Below are 12,556 nucleotides of genomic sequence, written 5' to 3'. Positions count from 1 at the left end.
ACCACACCACTGCCCAGAAGTTTCTAGGTGCTCCACAAAAGCTCCACTCTTGTCCTCATGCCCTTTGTTTCAGGGGACAGAGCCTAGTGTGCTCAGCCTGACTGCCAGGGCCTTTCCGGTGGGCTGCCCGGCTGCTGGCACACAGCAGGGACCACCTGTATCTGTTGTCTGAAAGAAGCAAGAACAGATGAGATTCTAATTGGAAATGGACTCAGCCCAAAACAGACCCCTGGGTACCTAGCATCAACAACAGCTCTGCCCACGCCACCCTGAGGCTGAAGCGTCTAGTTTTAAATCAACTATTTATTTATCTATGACTGGACACTGAGGATGCTTTAATCTCCCCCCTTTAATTAGAAAAAAAAGTTTTTGATGACATGGCAGACCATTAACCTCAAAACTCCAGAGCAAGTCAGACGTGCCTGGCACCACCTTTCATTGTTTGTGGCTGAAGTCAGCAAAGATCAGTGTGTGAGTTGACCTCTATGCAGGTGAAGATCCCCACCAGCTGGGCGGTGGTGTAAGGGCAGGAGCCCCCAGCACAGCACCACCTGCTCTAGCAAAACTTGGTGGCACTCTGGACGCAGTCCCTGGGGGTCAGGTCTCAGGCCTGGTTTAGCCGCCAGGTCTCCTGTAGTCTCTCTGCGTGGGTTCAGGGATGCAGATCTCGTCACATGCCTCCTGCTTTAACTCCTTTAGGTTCCCATCGTCACGTCAGGAAAGTCTAAAAGCTGCCCCATGTCCTCCCTAGGTCTGTGCTCTGTGGACCACACTCCCCAGCACTGCCCCAGCCTGGCCTTGACACAGGCTGCTCCCTGTGCCTGCAACACCCACCCCCACCCAGCGCCTTTCACGGAGAGGGGTTAATGTCCACCCATCCCACAAGACTGAGCCTCAGCAGCTGCAGGTCTGGCTGCAGGGCTTCCCCAGTCCCACAGTCTTCTGGGTTTCGGTGTCCCTGCTCAGGGTGGAGGCCTGTCCTGGGTTTGAACACAGCCTTTGAGCTCCCCCGGGTGTGGACCCCATTTGTCTCTGGTAGCCCTGGTGGCAGACTCCATGATTGGTACAGAAGAGGCACTTCCTAAAGCTTTGAGAACAAAGAGGGGAAAGGACAGACGGGGAAGCTCTCTGAGAGTGTCTGAGCCAGCTTGGGCCTGGGCTGGGGGGGGTGGTTGCTGGGGGCTCTCTGTCTGGGTAAACCCCCCAGCGTGGGCTGTGGGGAGGTGGCAACAGAGGGCTGCCTGTGTTGTGGGGACTGGGGGAGGCAGCTCTTGGTGACAGGTGTGACCCTGAATTGCTAAGCAGGTGTGGGATGATTGTTCTGCTATGTCCTCTTACGGCAGGGCGGAGGTCGCCTTGATGGGAGGGGACTGGTGGCCCTGGCGGGTGGGGGTGTGTACTCAGCACATCCTGCTGTTCCTCAGGGCTTGGGAGGGTCCCAGCCACGAAGGCAGCTGAGTCTGGGTTCACCCACTGGACAGTACCCAGAGGCCACTGGCTAGACAATGGCCTCCTGGGCCAGAGAGGGCTCTGGGGACAGGACTGAGGAATAGGCTGCAGAGGGCCCTGCGCACCCCACTCCTGGCCTCTCCTCCCCCTCTCACTCTCCCTGGGAGAAACGTCCTCCTACCCTCACCCCTTTGCTGGCCTAGCCTCCCCAGGAATGCAGATCCAAGTGCCCTGCCTTTGCTTGGTGCCCCCAGAGACCTGGATTCAATCCCTGGGTTGAGAAGATCCCTTAGAGGAGGGCACAACAACCCACTCCAGTATTCTTGCCTGGAAAATCCCATGGACAGAGGAGCCCCGTGGGCTACAGTCCATGGGGTCACAAACAGTCAGACACGACTGAGCGACTAACACATAGAGGAGCCTGGTGGCCTGCTACAGCCACAGGGAACACTGGGTGGAGGGTAGAGGTGGAGGAGGGAGGGCTGCTCAGGGAGGTTCAGGCCCTCAGGTGCAGACCAGGAACTTTGGATTCCAATCTAATGGTCGTATGGAGCCGGAGCTGTGGCAGGTATTTGAGTAGCCAGGGGTCAGCTGTGCTCAGGGGTCTGGGCTGGCTGTGTGCTGCAGGGTGAGTGGGAGGGGCCCAGTTAGAGGGTCCAGAGATCACTCAGTGGGAGAGGAAGACACCACAGGACACAGAGCCAACGTGAGAGCAGCCCAGGGGGCTGAGGAAGGCATAGCTGAAACGACCCTAGGGGAGGGATGACCCTGGGGGAGGGACTACCGCGGGGGAGGGTCTTGTAGGCCATGTGTTGTGGGTAGCATCATGGGCCCCAGCAGATGCCCAGCACCACGACCGTCCACGGGAGGAAGGAGACCATCTGGGGCTCTGGGTCAGCGCCCACCACGTGCTTTCCCGGTTCCCACACTTCTGTACCCACTGCCTGCGGCCCTGGAAGAGACCCGCTGGGCCAGCAGGGGCAGTGCCAGCCTAGTTCTGTGTCTGCCACGCACCCATATGGTTTTGCTCTCCCTCCACCCTCCCCCGCCCTGTCCTTATCTTTCCCTCGTCTCCATGACGACTCACCACCTCGCTTGCCTGCATCCCAGCCTCTGCCAGGGATTCTGGGCTCAGCTCTTCTCGTCCCTCCCTCCTCCGGAGCCCTGGTTCCCGCAGTCCTGTCTCCTCCCCCTGGGGTGAGTCCAGAGGCAGCCTTCTCTTTTCCGACTGTCACATCCATTTCTCAGCCCTGCCCAGTCGTCTCCTCCGGGGAGACCACCCTCCCCCTCACCAGCCTCCACCTGCCACAGCCCCACCAGCGCTTCCAGAAGAGCCATCCTCAGCACCGGCAAGGTCTCTCGGGCCTGTTCTCTGCTCTGGGACTCTTGCCCCGCCAGCCTCCCATGCCGAGGTCCGCCTTGTCGGTCATTTCCTTTTGTCACCGGCTTGGCAAACAGGCAAGGTCTTGGTCCTGAGATCTGGGGAGGAAGTGTGGGGTGGTGCTGGGAAGGGGCCCCCTTGCGGGGGATGGGTCTCCAGAGGGGGGATGGGGGCACCTAAAACCCAGGATGAAGATAGAACTCTGGATTCTCTTCTAAATTACATTTTTTGGGTTTTCTCTCCCCAATTTTCTCCAAGGAGAGAAAACGGAGCTTCATGGGGAACAGCAGCAACAGTTGGTAAGTGGAGGGCCTGGAGGCCGGTATGGGCCATGTGGGTGGGCTGGCTGGGAGCATGGAGGTCTGTCCCAGGGGAGGCAACACGAGGCTGGCCCTGGTGGGCTGTGGAGGGAAGGTCGGGAAATCAGGTGGGTGCCTCAGGAAGCCTGTGCCAGTTCAGCCCTGGAATCTTCCGAGAGCCATCTGCCCCGCTGCGGGAGCCCCCTTATGTCCGCAGGCCCAGCGTGTTGAAGCCACTGCAGGGAGGGGGTATGGGTAGGTGGCCCCTGGAGGGACCCCTCCCCTCGAAGCAGGAGGCCGTGGGGGTGGATTTTCTTGGCATCTGTGCCAGACGCCGGCACCATCTTGTCTGCCTGTCCCTGCCTCCCTTCCTGGAGGGTTAGAAACAGGCCAGACCCGGGCGGGAACTTACCCGCGACGGCTCCATCCAGGGTTCCTCGTTTCGGGGGGCCCCTCTCACCCCTGTCTGGGGTCCCCGCACCCCGCCCCCACCGCCGCCCCCAGGTCCCACACGCCGTTCCCCAAGCTGGAGCTGGGGCTGGGGTCCCGGCCCACGGCGCCCCGCGAGCCGCCCGCCTGCTCCATCTGCCTGGAGAGGCCGCGTGAGCCCATCTCGCTGGACTGTGGCCACGACTTCTGCCCGCGGTGCTTCAGCACCCACCGCGTGCCTGGCTGCGGGCCCCCCTGCTGCCCCGAGTGCCGCAAGACCTGCAAGCGGAGGAAGGGCCTGCGGGGCCTGGGGGAGAGGATGAGGCTCCTGCCGCAGAGGCCGCTGCCTGCCGCCGCGCTGCAGGTGCCGACCTGGACCTGGAAGGAGGGGGTGGAGCGGAGGAGGGGGCGGGGCGATGGAGGTGAGCATGCCGGCTTGGGCTGGGACGACGGAGGGGCGTGGCTATGGGGCGGGGCGACGGAGGGAGCGGAGTTGGGGTGGACACGCTCCAGCCTGGTGCTCAGGGAGCCTAGTCTCTGGGCCCAGGAGACCTGCGCTGTGCGGGCTGAGCCGCTGCTGCTGGTGCGGATCAACGCCTCAGGGGGCCTCATCCTGCGAATGGGCGCCATCAACCGCTGCCTGAAGCACCCGCTGGCCAGGGACACCCCCGTCTGCCTCCTCGCCGTCCTGGGAGGGCCACACTCAGGGAAGACCTTCCTCCTCAACCACCTGCTCCAGGGCCTGCCCGGCCTGGTGAGCGCGGGGCCGGGAGGGGGCTGGGGGACAGGACCAGGGTCCCAGGTGGGTTTGGCGAAGGGAGCAGGGCCGGATGGTCCAAAGCTGCTCTGCTTCTCTGCCCCTCAGGCATCCGGCGAGGGCAGCTGGCCGAGGGGCGCGGGCTCCGGGCAGGGATTCCGGTGGGGAGCCAACGGCCTCTCCAGGGGCATCTGGATGTGGAGCCACCCCTTCCTGCTGGGGAAGGAGGGGAGGAAGGTGAGGGGTGAAGGGACAGAGGGGTCCAGGCCGATTCGGGCAGTGCGGGGGGGCGGGGAGCAGAGAGGGTGGTGGGCAGGAAAGCTTTGGGGGCCAGGATGAGAAGGCGGGGTGGGAAGGGGCAGGGTCGGGGAGGCACCTGGCAGGCTGACCCATGGCTGGCACTCTACGCAGGTGGCCGTGTTCCTGGTGGACACGGGGGACGTCATGAGCCCGGAGCTGAGCAGGGAAACAAGGACCCGGCTCTGCGCCCTCACCTCCATGCTGAGCTCCTACCAGGTGAGACCCTGCCAGCTCCTCAAGGCTCTCTCCACCTTCCCAAGGCCATCTCAGCCCAGCCCGGTCCCACCAAGGAAGGTCACCTTGGCCCCAGAGCAGGTTCTGGAGGTGCCCCTGCGAGGGGGTGAACTCAGGGAAGGTGGGAATGTGGTTTGTCCTGAAGTTCAGTTGAAGTTTCCTGGGGTAGCTGAAGGTCTGTGCACCATTCTTGGGCCTGCACCCCACCCCACCAAGGTCAGGCTAGTCCTGCCCCATTGCAGGTTGCAAGGGGTTTCCCCTCCCCCGGCTGATCCCTCCCACATCCTGAGCCCCACGGCTCACCTGAGGGTCCTTCCTTGCCCGGGTCCTCCCAGTGTCTCCTTGTCGTCACAGCCCCTCCCGCACCTTGTTCTCCTTGGTTGCAGATCCTCACAGCCTCTCAGGAGCTGAAGGACACAGACCTGGAGCACCTGGAGGTGAGGGGATGGCTGGCCTGGGGCTGCTCCCTGTCCCTGTGTTGACCGTGAGGCAGGGGACTGGGCAGCTGGAATCGAGTGCTGCCCGGCTCTGCCCCAGGGTTTCGTGACCTGGAGCAGGGCTGTGGGCTGGGGGCTGAGGAGAGGCCTGAGGGTCCTGGGCTGGGAGTTGGGAGGGTGTCCTCCGGGGGCTGGGAGGCACATCTTTGGAGTGGTCCAGTCGTGACCCCTGTGCCCCGTCCCCAGACGTTTGTCCACGTGGCTGAGGTGATGGGCAGACACTATGGCATGGTGCCAATCCAGGTGAGAGCCCATCTCTGGACTTGGAGCCCAGACCCCGACGCCCCAGCTGCTGCTGTCAGCATCCCTTCTCTTCCAGCACCTGGACCTCTTAGTTCATGACTCCTCCCACCCCAGCAAGGCTTGGCAGGGTCACATGGGCGACGTCATCCAGGTGAGGGAGGGGACAGAGGGCCAGGCAGATGGGGCAGGTATGGGGAGCTAGCTCAGAGTGCTCCCCCTCCTTTAGAAATCATCCGGCAAGTACCCCAAGGTCCAGGGGCTGCTCCAAGGGAGGAGAGCCCGCTGCTACCTCCTGCCGGCTCCTGGGCGGCGGTGGGCGAGCCGAGGCCATGGAAGCTCAGGCGGTGAGTGTCCCTGGAGCAGGGACTCCCTGGCCTGCCCTCTTCCAGGCGCCCAGCCTGATACCCTCTCTCCTCCTAAAGCCGGTCCTGCTCCGGGCTCCTCTGCATGAGGGATCTCTTCCTCAGACACAGATGACGATGCTGGCCGCCTGCGTGCCTATGTGGCTGACGTGCTGAGTGCGGCCCCCCAGCACGCCAAGAGCCGCTGCCCAGGCTACTGGAGCGAGGGGCGCCCCGCAGCCCGGGGGGACCGACGCCTGCTCACAGGGCAGCAGCTGGCTCAGGAGGTCAAGGTGTGAAAGCCCCCTGGAGCCCTGGACACCTGCTGCCCCTGCACCCCCTGACCCCCCACCGCTGTCTCTACAGAACCTCTCGGGCTGGATGGGAAGGACAGGGCCCAGCTGCGCCTCCCCGGACGAGGTACAGGGCTGAGGGGAGGACGTGGGGGTGGGGGAGATGGGCTGGACTCCTCTGGATGGAGCCGGGCAACCAGCAGGGGATAGGGGCAAAGGAGGGAGGCAGCCGGGTTTTCCCCCTGGACAGATGGCCGCCCAGCTGCACGACCTGCGGACGGTGGAAGCTGCCAAGAAGGAGTTTGAGGAATACGTGCGGCAGCAGGTGAGCCTGGCCTGCTGGGAGCCTGGGTGTCCTGCAGCAGAGGAGCCAGGCATCGTATAGGAGGAGCCCAGGCCGGGGTCTGGTGGGAGGTACTTGGCTCCGGGTCAGGCCCCTTCTTCCTCCTCCATCACAGGATGCAGCCACCAAGCGCATATTCTCTGCGCTCCGGGTACTGCCGGACACCATGCGGAACCTCCTGTCAGCCCAGAAGGACACGCTGCTGGCCCGGCACGGGGCAACCTTGCTGTGCACCGGGAGGGAACAGACCTTAGAGGCCCTGGAGGCCGAGCTGCAGGCCGAGGCCAAGGCCTTCATGGACGCCTATACCGTGCGCTTCTGTGGCCACCTGGCCGCAGTCGGCGGCGCAGTGGGCGCGGGGCTCATGGGCCTGGCAGGGGGCGTGGTGGGCGCTGGCATGGCCGCAGCGGCGCTGGCCGCAGAGGCTGGGATGGTGGCAGCGGGAGCCGCGGTGGGGGCCACAGGGGCTGCCGTGGTGGGGGGAGGTGTGGGTGCTGGGCTGGCGGCCACGGTGGGCTGCATGGAGAAGGAGGAAGACGAGAGGGTGCAGGAGGGGGACCGAGAGCCCCTGCTGCAGGAGGAGTGACCCCCGCCCGGATGCTCCAGGGCTGGATGCTGGGGGGAGGGGCGGATATGGGAGAGGGCTGGGGGTGCTGATCCGAGGGCCCCTGTGTACCACACTGTCCTGGGTCAACGGCCCATCTGGGCGGTGACAGAATCACAGTCACCAAGAAAACGAGAGGGCCCAGGGCTGGGAGGGGCCTGAACAAAAATGGGCTGTTTCTGTCCCAGACAGTCCCAGACCTGCCTCTCTTCCTAGATGAACAGGCCCAGGGTCTCCCACCAAGAGCGTGACCCACCCTCTCCACCCTGGCTGCTTTCCTGGGACTGCAGCAGGGCTGGGCGGGCGCCATTCTGAAGCCTCCCCTTCAGAGACGGAAGCAGCCCCGGGATGGAGGGTCCTGGTGATCAGGATCAGGAGCCCCGAAGAGGGGCTGAGAATGGGACGGGTGCCCCCACCCCAGGCGGCACACAGTGGCCTAACCCCAGAGCAGAGACTCTTCCCAAAGTTACCCCAGCAGGACGGGGGCTGCCCCTCCTCTGGCAGCCCCAGGGAGCCTGCACGCTCCCTGAGAAAAGGGCCCCTTACGTGTCCCTCGTGGTTGTGCCCTTTGTCCAGCCTGGTCAGTGCCCACGTTCTCTATGGAATGCCGTCCCAGCAACAGGTCAGAACCAAAGAAAAACACCAGTAGTTGTTGAATTACACCAATAGCCCTCATCGCAGATTCTAGGAAAGTCCTGGGGGGACAGGTCCACGGACCACACCGCCCCCTGACCCTGGGGGAGACCCCTCGGGCCCATTGGCAGGAGACCTGAATGCAGCCCTACGACAAGCCCGAGGAGAACGGGAGAGCCCCACGAGGAGGCTTCTAGGCTATTAAACTGCGAAGGATTAATGGGTGCATCCTACAAAAAATAAAACGTGTGTGCTCGAGTGTCAGCGTCCCAGTAAATCATTGAAGCAGCTCTAGAGCTCAGCCTCCACGGGGCTTTGGGGACTGGGCAGTGAGCCCAGGCGCTCCATGATGGGGACCTGCAGACAGGAAGAGGGGCCAAAATCCAGAGACCTGGGGGCCAAGGGCTTGTCCGCCCACTATGACTGGGTCCCGCTCCCATCGTCTCTCCCACCTCACTGGCCCTGGGGAAGGTTGTCACTTGGTTTCCATCTAAGGGTGGAGGTGGACGGGGAATGACTACTGGAGCCAGAGGCAGGAGGAGCCAGGACCTCTCTGCAGGCCAGCATCTGGCGATCATCTGCTGCCCTGGTTCTGCCCAGCCCGCACTCAGCAGGACAGCAACTGAGTCTGCGTCGGAACCCTGTCCTTTGCAGATGCAAACCCAGAGAGGGGACATCTCAGCTGACACTGCCCTGGTGGCTGATGGCAGGAGAGCCTCCAAACTCCTGACCCCTAGCTGGTGTCCCCCTGCCAAACTGGGAGATTCCTTTAGGGTCAGCTGTGCTGAAATTGAGGTGTCAGGACCAGCTCTGGGAAGCAGTGTCTGGAGACAGACAGAAGGGCATGGTCTGGGATCCAGCTCCACAGCAGAAGTCAGAGAAATCCCAATGCCCGGCCTGGGACGGGGATGGAGGGCTGGGGTGACTCTGGAACTTCTAGGGTTGGGGCCAGAAGTGAAGGCAGGGCCCAGAACGTGTGTGTTTGTCGAGGACAGTTTCTGGAAGCATCTCATTAGGTTGTTCCCTTGTCATCCAGTGGACACACAGGCTACAGAGCCTCGCAGGCTTTGGGGTTCGCAGGCTCAGGATGTAGGGGAGTCTCCGAGGAGTCAGGAAGGGAGGGGGCGGTCTAGCTGGAAGCTCCCTCCCCTGGGGCTGCAAGGAACTGCAGTGCGCCGCACCCACTGCTCTCTGGACAGAAGGGACTTCCTAGTGGGCCAGGCAAGCACTCTGCAGAGGCCGGATGGATCACATTGAGCTACATTTGCCTTGTGTCTTACAGCTCTTAAAGTGTCTCCCCAGAGCCTGGGGCCCACCTGGGGGCATCGAGGACATCGAGGGCCCGCTTTTATCAGAAGTTCAGGGAAATGCCGCGTCTCCATTGAGAAAACTAGTCAGAGATGAGCTGGGCCTCGAACACACAATCTCTGATGCCAAATTCGTTGCTCAGGTAAGCCCACATCACTCCCTCCCCCAACCCAGATCCTGCGATCAGGCCTCTCCAACACTGGTTCTGTAATTCACAAGAGCCCAGGGACTGTGTCGAGACCTCGAAGCCTGGTTGGTTGTAACCTTTCTCTCTTGTGAAGGTAACTGATTCCACGTTCTTCGGGTGACAAGTGTCAGGTTAGAGATCTGGCTGGGGACTTGGGCCTGTGGTGCTTGCTTCTGGAGCCTCCTGGTGCTGAAGCTGGCCACAGAGGGAGGGAAGCTGCGTCCTTGGGCCCCCTCCCCACCCCCGAGCCTCCAGGTCATACTCTGAAACCCTCGTGCCCAGTGTGTGGTATCAGCGGGTGAGGCTTTTGGGAGGGATTAGGTCTTGAGGGTGCAGCTCTCGTGTATGGGGTTAGTGTCCTTGTCAGAGATGAACAGACCTGGAAGAGCCCCCAGCCCCTTCCACGTGTGAGGGCCCAGCTGGCTATGCTCCAGCAAGTGGGCCCTCCCCAGCTGCAACAGCGTGTCCACTGGCCCCAGGAGTTTGGACTTTCCACTCCTCAAGCATGAGGAATAAACGCTGCCCCTTCTGTGGATTTTATTACAGCAGTCCCTTTATTTTGACATTTCTGGGAAGAAAAATCTCTGAGTCTTAATTCTGGTAAAAAGCTTATTTTGGGCTTCTCATGTGGCTGAATGGTAAAGAATCCACCTGCCAAAGCAGGAGACACTAGAGGCACAGGTTCAGTCCTTGGGTGGGGAAGATCCCCTGGAGGAGGAAATGGCTACCCACTCCAGTATTCTTGCCTGGAGAATCCCATGGACAGAGGAGCCTGGTGGGCTACAGTCTGTGACTGAAGCAACTGAGCATGCAAGCAAAAAGCTTATTTAGCCTTTAAAAACATTTGCATACCTATCAACAGGACAGAGGAAGAATTTACAAATATGAATTTTCTCTAGGAAAAGTCTTAAGGGAGGGGGGCAAAAAGAGCTCTTCCCTTTGATAACCAGGGAAAATTCAGTCTTACATTTATTCACCCTCCAGATTTTCCCCTTTTGTTGTTATTTTAGAGCAATGAGACAGGCTGGGACCCCGGACTATTTCCCAGAGCGCTTGCACCTGGACAAACGCGAGGGCACACACGTGGGGGCAATGAACAATGAGCTGCGGAAGCCACAAACTAACCACCATGGCTGAGGTGCGGGAGCTAAAGCTGGGCGCTGGGGAAGATCTCTGTGCACTGCCCCACCCAGGGGGCGGGCAGACCGCCCAAGCCGCCCCCACGCCCGGCCCCACCCGCCCTAGTTAAGGGCCCAGCCCGCCCGCCCGTAAGAGCCGCAAAGCCGCCTGTTGCTTGTTCCCACTGCGCATGTGGCAGGAGCTCCAATAAGCCTCATCTGAATTTCTTATCTGGCCTCATCGATTTCTGTTGATCAAAGAGTCCAAAGACTCGGGTCAGTGCTATACTTGGTGACCACCCTGGTGGGCTGTCTGTGAGGCCTTTTCTTCTTCCCTGGGAGAGGATGCAGGCACCTCCGGGACCACTGAACAAGCTTCCCTGAGCGGCCGGGACCCCGTGTTTCAGCGTCTCCCGTTCAGCAAGTCTGCTTCCTCACCCCAGGGCCTCAGCACCGGTGCTTAGGCACAACTTCTCTCCCCTTTGTCCCAGCCCTCTCCTGACCTCTCTCATCTCCTCCTCCTGTCCTCTTCTTCCATGGCGGTGGACAATGGGCAGCTACAGCTTTTCTCAGCCGTGACAGCTGCTACCTCTGGCCAGCAGCGGTCACCTGTCGAGGGACAGACAGGCAGGAGACATGTGACTGGCTGGTGTCCAGGCTCCATCACCCCAGGAGGCAGTGGACAGGGTACCCAGCCCTTTCTGGAAGCGAAGGGACTGGTGCTTGAATAGACACCCACCGCCTGGGTTGAAATGGCAACTTCTCTCTCTCTGCCTTTTCTGTCCCTCCTTCCCCCCTTGGTTCTCACACCCACACTGCCGTCCCTCTCACTCTGGACACTCCCTGTGGGGTCACATTTTCATGACCCCCCCAGTGCTTTTCTGTCCCCAGCTCCCGCCAGCAGGAGGGGCATCTAAGGGGAGCAGGGCTGCACAGAGTCCTCCAGGGACAACGTGCAGTGACCTCATCTCTCTGTTTCTTGTCTGTAATAGACAGTGTCTGTTGCTGCTACATGTTAAGGCTTGAGCAGTGAGTTTAAAGGGGTCTGTGTTTCATGGGGTTTTGTCTGTCCAGCCTCTCCTGTGCGTCTCTGCTGGGCTCAAATCCAGCACGTGAGGCTTGAAATGCAAGCACAGCCCATGTGGCCTGAGACTCCCACCTTGGGTGACTTAGTCGGACTTCAGAGAATTAACCTGTTGATTAAAATAGAGTCCAAGGGGGCTTCCCTGGTGGTCCAGTGATTAAGAATTCGCCTGCTAATGCAGAGGATGCCGGTTCAATCCCTGGTCCAGGAAGACCCACATACCATGAAGCAACTAAGCCTGCACCAACGATTGAGCCCGGGTGCGGCGACTGCAGAGGCCGAGCGCCTGGAACCTGTGCCGCACGAGAGAAGCCCCCGCAACGGGAAGCCTGTGCACCACAGTGGAGAGCAGCCCCTGCTCACAAACCTGGAGACAGCTCACCAGCAACAAAGGCCCAGCACAGCCAAAAATAAATAAGTAAATAAATATATTTTTTAAAGCAGAATCTATTTAAAAAAAGAAATTAAAAATAAAGAGTTCAAACACCTGGGTCAGTAACAGCAACACTACAATTTCTAATGATCTCCGTTGCTATTTCTACCTTTCTTGTATTTTGCAGCCATTGGAATTTTCAGCCATTCTGTAAATACAATGCCTAGTAATTATCAGAATCCCAATGGGATGAATTAGAGAAGTCAGTGCAATACATGATTTGAGGAGAAATCTTTAATGCATACCAGTGTTAAACGCTTAAATTCTTGATTATGTGAGGGAGGGAAAAGCATCTTTTGTTTTGCTGTATATCTGTTAAAAGCAAGATGACATTCTCAAAATGGAGTCACTGATGCTGAGCTCCACATCACCAAACTTCACTTAATTACCATTTCAGACTCTCCCCAAAATAGGATCTTAAACCAGGGAATCAGGAATTGCCTGGTCGATACCAGTGAGGTCACACTGGCCTGGTGGACCCCTGCTTCCCCTACAGGGAAGTGACCTCTCAACTACCACCTCACTTTTCAGCCCAGTGTGACTTCCTGTTCCTGCCCCTTCTGCCTGTGAAAGTCTTGCCCTCAGTACAGTTCCTCGGAGCTCCTGCCAGAGGCAATGCCATC

At 60.3% G+C, this 12,556-nt stretch overlaps 1 protein-coding gene and 1 long non-coding RNA gene across 3 annotated transcripts; both read left to right on the top strand.

Moving 5' to 3' along the window:
* Nucleotides 1-2,633: 2,633 nt before the first annotated feature.
* On the top strand, nt 2,634-8,062 carry RNF112 (ring finger protein 112). Of its 2 annotated transcripts, none has more exons than XM_069542938.1 (14): nt 2,634-2,907; nt 3,089-3,129; nt 3,634-3,922; nt 4,106-4,312; nt 4,424-4,552; nt 4,727-4,831; nt 5,236-5,286; nt 5,533-5,589; nt 5,666-5,740; nt 5,816-5,933; nt 6,057-6,223; nt 6,297-6,350; nt 6,474-6,548; nt 6,682-8,062. In XM_069542938.1, exons 1-14 carry the CDS (start codon nt 2,854-2,856, stop codon nt 7,150-7,152), a joined length of 1,893 nt encoding a protein of 630 aa, XP_069399039.1. In that variant the 5' UTR covers nt 2,634-2,853; the 3' UTR covers nt 7,153-8,062. The 2 variants fall into 2 exon arrangements, with proteins under 2 accessions (XP_069399039.1, XP_069399038.1); XM_069542937.1 differs by having other exon boundaries at nt 2,661-2,907; nt 6,063-6,223.
* An 845-nt stretch (nt 8,063-8,907) lies between these two features.
* On the top strand, nt 8,908-11,999 carry LOC138415001 (uncharacterized). Its single transcript, XR_011247044.1, has 2 exons — nt 8,908-9,253; nt 11,709-11,999. It is a non-coding gene; the product is annotated as an uncharacterized lncRNA (long non-coding RNA).
* Nucleotides 12,000-12,556: the final 557 nt, after the last annotated feature.

The sequence above is a fragment of the Ovis canadensis genome, chromosome 11 (genome assembly GCF_042477335.2).
Source record: "Ovis canadensis isolate MfBH-ARS-UI-01 breed Bighorn chromosome 11, ARS-UI_OviCan_v2, whole genome shotgun sequence".
In the NCBI taxonomy this organism is placed as follows: Eukaryota; Metazoa; Chordata; class Mammalia; order Artiodactyla; family Bovidae; genus Ovis; species Ovis canadensis.
The sequence above is the reverse complement of the archived record's forward strand: the minus strand, read 5'-3'. Positions and strand labels throughout refer to the sequence as shown.

What these genes read in the sequence shown, in the direction of transcription:
- RNF112 (XM_069542938.1), top strand. Translation starts at nt 2,854, where the DNA reads ATGCCGAGGTCCGCCTTGTCGGTCATTTCCTTTTGTCACCGGCTTGGC. An exon ending in TGGGGAAGGAGGGGAGGAAG is followed by an intron (nt 4,553 to 4,726) that starts GTGAGGGGTGAA and finishes CACTCTACGCAG; the next exon opens with GTGGCCGTGTTCCTGGTGGA. An exon ending in GCTGCGCCTCCCCGGACGAG is followed by an intron (nt 6,351 to 6,473) that starts GTACAGGGCTGA and finishes CCCCCTGGACAG; the next exon opens with ATGGCCGCCCAGCTGCACGA.